At 40.2% G+C, this 5,739-nt stretch overlaps 1 protein-coding gene across 9 annotated transcripts in view; it reads left to right on the top strand.

Moving 5' to 3' along the window:
• The window catches only part of LOC129577665 (CUGBP Elav-like family member 2), a 75,872-nt gene that overhangs the window by 51,296 nt on the left and 18,837 nt on the right, over positions 1–5,739 (top strand). For 6 of the 9 annotated variants that reach the window (XM_055465093.1, XM_055465092.1, XM_055465094.1 and 3 more), the window contains one exon: positions 170–196. The exons of the other annotated variants lie outside the window; for them this stretch is intronic. In XM_055465093.1, the coding sequence (XP_055321068.1) occupies positions 170–196 (27 nt within the window). The remainder of the gene's footprint in view (positions 1–169; positions 197–5,739) is intronic. 9 annotated transcript variants of the gene reach the window in all.

Below are 5,739 nucleotides of genomic sequence, written 5' to 3'. Positions count from 1 at the left end.
TATATATATATATATATATATATATATATATATATATATATATACTCAGTGGAGTGTGAGAGAAGAACACTTGCAACAAGCAACCATCCAACCAACCAACCAACCAACAACTATCACTAGAACAAAAACGAAAAGAACGCTTTTTAATGAAAAACTGTTTGTTATTTAGGTCTGCTAGGAAAATCGGCCAATCCAGGTGAGATAAATTCCATTTCTGAATTTGATTAAAAGTATTTGTGCAACAATATAAATATGTAGTTATATTGTACAAATTTAAAATGTTACACACAGCCGTTTTTCGTTCTTTGCTTTTACTCTTGCAATACTTACACACACACACACACACGCACACACAGAGAGAGAAAGAGAGAGAGATAGAGAGAGAGAGAGAGAGAGAGAGAGAAAGAGACATACACCCAGAGATAGGCACAGACACTTTCACACATACACACAAAGAAATATTTGCAGACATACAGCCAATGGCATACACAAACACACTTACATATATATACATAAACACAGTGAATTGTAGATTTTGTAGCGGCAAAAGCCCACACGGAATGCGAAAATGTCGTATCTGTTGTATTTTCGAGTTGTGTTTCGCATCGACAAACTCTGACAAATGCATTCATCAACACTACTCACCAACACTGGTAATAATATTCTCTCTTTCTCTCTCTCTATCCTGCTCTTTCTCTCTCCTTCACTGGCAAACACGATCCCAAATGGAAATGCATGTACAGCTTTTTGCTTTTGTCGCCTATCGTTGCCTATGTGTCTCTCTCTACCTCGCTGTGTGTATATATGCTTCTTTACCTTTTGTTGCTGTTGTTGTTGGTTTTGTAATACAATTTTTTTTCTTCGTTTTTCGCTTTTTTTCCATTTTACTTTTTCAATGCCTGTACTGCTGCTGCTGCTGTTGTTGTTGTTGTTGTTGTTGTTGTTCAATTTGGTTATTTTGTTTGAATTGTGCAACGTTGTGCGAGAGAACAATCGCTACGAAGAGAACGTCACCGCGTTCTGCACACAAAAGACAACAATAAATCTGTTTATATTTAGTGGTATCGTCTAAAAATGGTCTGCCAATTCCCATTTTGGGCTACCTTCGAAAATGCAAACGGTAAAATGCCGGTGTGAATGGGCAATTTTCGGATTGCACGAGACGCACTTGCAAATCGCTCTCTATTTTGCTCATGCGATGCACATCGTGCATGTTGAGACAGAGCGATGGCAATAAAGGTAGAACGAGAAACAAAGCAGAGTAGAGAGAGAGAGAGAGAGAAAATGTAGGAAAGAAGGGAAAAAAGGTATGCAAATCTGCATGCAGCTACATCAATAATATGTTTCAATGTTCAATCGGAAGAGGTTGAAAGGCATTACAGCCTCAACACTCTAATGAAATTGAATGCTTTGCTTGTCAGACCAACCGCTTACCCGCCCGATCGTCTGCCTGTTTGCCTTGCCTTGCTACGCTATGCCATGTCATGCTTGCTTTTGTATTGCGCCATTGGTTTTTGGCGCTTAGTGTGCCTCGCTTTAATTTAAACAATCTTATGTTTTATTAGTGCATTAGAGACACACAGAGCACATAGAGAGAGAGAGAGAGAGGAAGCTTAATGTGGCCTAGTAATATAATCCAAATGCATTTGACAAACGGTAGACGTTTCACAAGTGTCAACTAAGTTTGATCCGTTGGTTTTGCCATTCGCTTGCAACGGTACATTTATTTCGCATAGAATGGCAATTACAATTCAAGCATTTTAACCCGCTGACTCGGAGCTCAAGCTTTCTGTGTAATGTTCGCTGTCACTCTCTCGCTCATTCTATGTGTAATATGCACACATGATGTATGTGTGTGCATCCAAAGCACTCAAGCCAAATAGAGAGAACGAACAAGGGAAGGAACACATACAAACAGAGAGAGAGAGAGAGAGAGAGAGAGAGAGAGAGAGAAGGAATAAGAGAGGGAAAAAATTGCTGACATCGGCAGCACAAAGAATACCGTCGTCATCGCAAACGTCGACGAACGTTAAGCAATATGGATTTCATTTAATTATTTATGGATATGCATTTCTATGTCATTTCACGTGTGCATTTTCAGATATATATATTTGAAATTTTAACCGAGACACATCAAGATCGGATAGGGTTGTGTTTTTTTCTCTTCGTCTTCTATTGTTGAACATTCGCTAGCTCTCGCTTTCACTCCACACAATTCGCATCGTAATCATTTGACAAAGTAGACACGGCAATGTCATTTATTCCGGAGCGAAATCGAGTCGACGTTGAAGTGTCGCATTTACTTTATATATATAGTATTTACGATAAGCAGCTGACATCAAAACCCCGGGTTAAAAATAATGCACGCACGTATTTTGCTACTCACTTGCTCACACTATCTATCTCTTTCATTTTGCTCGCTCATTCGCTCGCTCGCTACTATCATCAACACACAATAGCAATGGGTGTAATAGCGACCATCAAGAATTGATATTGCTGAAGTTATGTGTGCACCTTCTTCTTAATTATGTTTTGAGCGAGTAAGAAGAGCGATACACAAGTGGTTGGCGAACACTAAAATTTTGTAACTTGCACTTGTCGCACGCGGGCACATCTAACCTATCTGTAGAGGTGTGTGTCTGTGCGGCATGGAACAGCATAACGAGCTAAAACTTGCTGAAACTAATGAAAGAAACACACAGTGCACAAACACACTCACACACATCGAATTGAGAACAAAATGGAAAAACAAGAGACTCGATTTACAGCTATAAAGAAAGAAGCGAGTTAATGCGGGCGCGCAAATGAAAAACAACGAACAACGAAACGAACACATAAGCGAACGAACGAACGAACGAAAAAAATCAGCACACAAATCTTTGATGTGATTTCAATTTATTTGCTGTAACCTATAATATATGTATCCCGATTGATATATGAATGTCTCTGCTAGTGGATGCACTATTTCACTATTTCTGCTTATTTGCATATGCGATAGTTTTCGCTATTTCTCTCGTGTGTGTGTGCGTGTTTTTTTTCTTCTATTCATTCATTCTTCTATGCGCACGTTGTTGCCCTCTTTCGTACGCTCGCTTGCTTGCTGCGCTCTTGACTCGAGCGCGTTGTGCATATATTTAAGCCGAGGAGTTAAACAATGTAAAAAGATATGAAATCGTTCGAATATCCTAGAAATGAGAGACCATGAGCAGTGAGAGCAAAAAAAATCACACCGTGAATGAATTGCAAGACAAAGAATAAAAGAAAGGAGTTGCAGCAGCAAATGTAAGAGAGAGGGAGAGAGAGAGAGAATGAAGCAAGTCAGAGCAAGAGTACAGAGTGGGCGATAGGAAGGGATACGAAGTACAGAGAGTGAGAGAGGAAGAGAGTATTATAGCCAGCTGTAAACGGAATATGGATATCCTTGTATATCGAATACGCCATTCCCATAACCTATTGGGTTTTGGTGCACGGGACTTAGGTGCATAATGCACACACGTACTTAAAATGTGTGTACGATCGCACATTCATATTTCATGTGATTCATTTTGTTTTCAAATTCAATCCATTATTTTTCTGGTTGGTGTAGTTTTTTCCATGACATTTCTCACATGTTCGTTATTCAGGGCTTGCTTTTTTTTTACTTTTTGTCTCTCGCTCTAACTCGCTCACTTTTTCTCTGTCGCTTTCGGCGCATTATACATACAACGTCTCATTTCTTCGTCGTTGTGTCGCGTGTACATTTTTCTGCACACTTCTCTCGGGGTCTCTCGCCAATTCGGCACGGTCTTCCTTTTCCTATTCCAATCGCTTCGACTCTTTTTCTCTCTCTTTTTTGATTGTTTCGTCGTCGTCGTCTCCATTGTCGTCATTGTTGTTGTTGTTGCTGTTGTTGCTGTTGTCGTTGTTGCACCGCATATAATATATTCTTTATTGTGTTGACATTCTTCGAGCTCCATTGAATCGGTATTACTGGATTGGATGTGCATGCATACGACTGGATGAAATATTGTGAGCATGGTGTTTTGCATATAGCTTTCACACATATGATGATTTGGAATGGATGAAACGATGAGATAGAGGCGAAGCGAGCGAAAGAGTAAAACAAAACCCATGCACATTTTGTATGCATTAACACTCTTTCTCACGTTTGGATCGACGATGGGGAAAGACAGAGCGAGCGAAAGAGTTAGAGAAAGAGAGAGAGAGAGAGAGATATATAGAAAGAGAGCTCGTGTGTGTAATTCGGATTCTTATGCGGTGCTGCAGCTTATATTCGGTTTTTCCATAGTTTAAACACTCATGTGTGTACCAAATGTAAACATTTGTTTTTCCATGGCTTTTCTCTCTCACACTGTGTCACCCTCTTCATTGCTCGTTCGGTCGGTTTTACCCATACTCCAGCAAGAGCTCTTCGCCTCCACACACACAGAGAGCCCAGGCTCTCCTAAATAAAAATAAAAAGAAAATGATCAACGAAAACAGCAATGAAAACCAAACGAAACCAAACCAGAATCAGAGAGACACACACTAGCACATCTAACGAATGGTAGCGAGAGTAAAACCGAAAGCGGCAAAACAACCAAAGATTCCAAAAAACACGGAACATTTTTTAAAATAGCATTCGAAATGTACCGTTTAGTTGAGCAAATAAATGAAGTTTAAAGTGGATACTTAGAACATGCACTTAGTTCGGATGGCGTATTTGGTTACAGTTCGTTCAGCTGCAGCCATTGGAATTTCAGTCGCTTATATTTTTTTCTCTCTTTTTCTCCTGCTCTGCCCCCCTCTCTCTCTTCTTGTGTTTATTTCGTCCAGCGCTGTTGATGTTGCTGTTGCCGAATCAAACATAATTATTCTATAACCATTCCTACATGCACAATGTTAAGCAAAGCCGAATGGGGTACCACAAAAACAAATCTAACGTACGAAAATTGCCTCGCATATCGCCCGATTCGGGGTAAATCCTCGGCATGAAACAAACAAACAAAAAATACACAAAACATACATTCACATACACACATCTCGCGCGCTCATTCCTCATCGCCAAAGCCAATAGAGAGAGAAATGAACGAGCGGGAAAGCAATTGAGCCCCAAAATAAAGAGCCAACGGAGGAAAAAAGCGACGGCAATGGCAGCAGCAACAGCGGCACACACTCAGAACGCCAACACCGTACAAAAACCTTCGACGACTATAAAACATTTACATTTTCATTTCATGGATAAATCGTAAATTACTGGACACAAAGTGGAAAGACTAATATATCATGGGCAAATTTTCGTTCAAATTGTTCTGTATGGGAATTATTGTATATTTTGTTCCATTTTGTTTCAGGTTGTTATGTTTTATTGAGGTATGTTTTGTTGCGAGTATGTGTGTGTGTGCTTTCAAAAGCTTGTATCCTCCGCTTGTTTTGCTCGTTGGCTCATTCACTCTCTCTCTCTCTTGCAATCGCACATACACCCAGGCTGTGCGACAATTTGGGCCATGGGCGAAAAAGTGTGGGAGCGAGAATGTTTCGCAATGTGTATGTGCATACGGTTTTGGAGGCCGTTCGAATGAGTCAACCGCACAGATCGAAAGCAATGGTCCAATTACAAATATGCTATGACACAATAAAACGGCGGCGGTGGCGATGAAACAAAACGAAAATGTGGTATATGTATATGTACAAAATCGGGTAGCCGTTTCAATCTCTCTCTCTCTCTCTCTCTCTCTCTCTCTCTCTCTCTCTCTCTCT

This window comes from Sitodiplosis mosellana, unplaced genomic scaffold (assembly GCF_009176505.1).
Source record: "Sitodiplosis mosellana isolate CC-2019 unplaced genomic scaffold, AAFC_SMos_1.0 Smas_scaffold_6197, whole genome shotgun sequence".
Taxonomy (NCBI): domain Eukaryota; kingdom Metazoa; phylum Arthropoda; class Insecta; order Diptera; family Cecidomyiidae; genus Sitodiplosis; species Sitodiplosis mosellana.
Note: the sequence above shows the minus strand (reverse complement) of the source record. Positions and strands in the feature narration are given on the sequence as shown.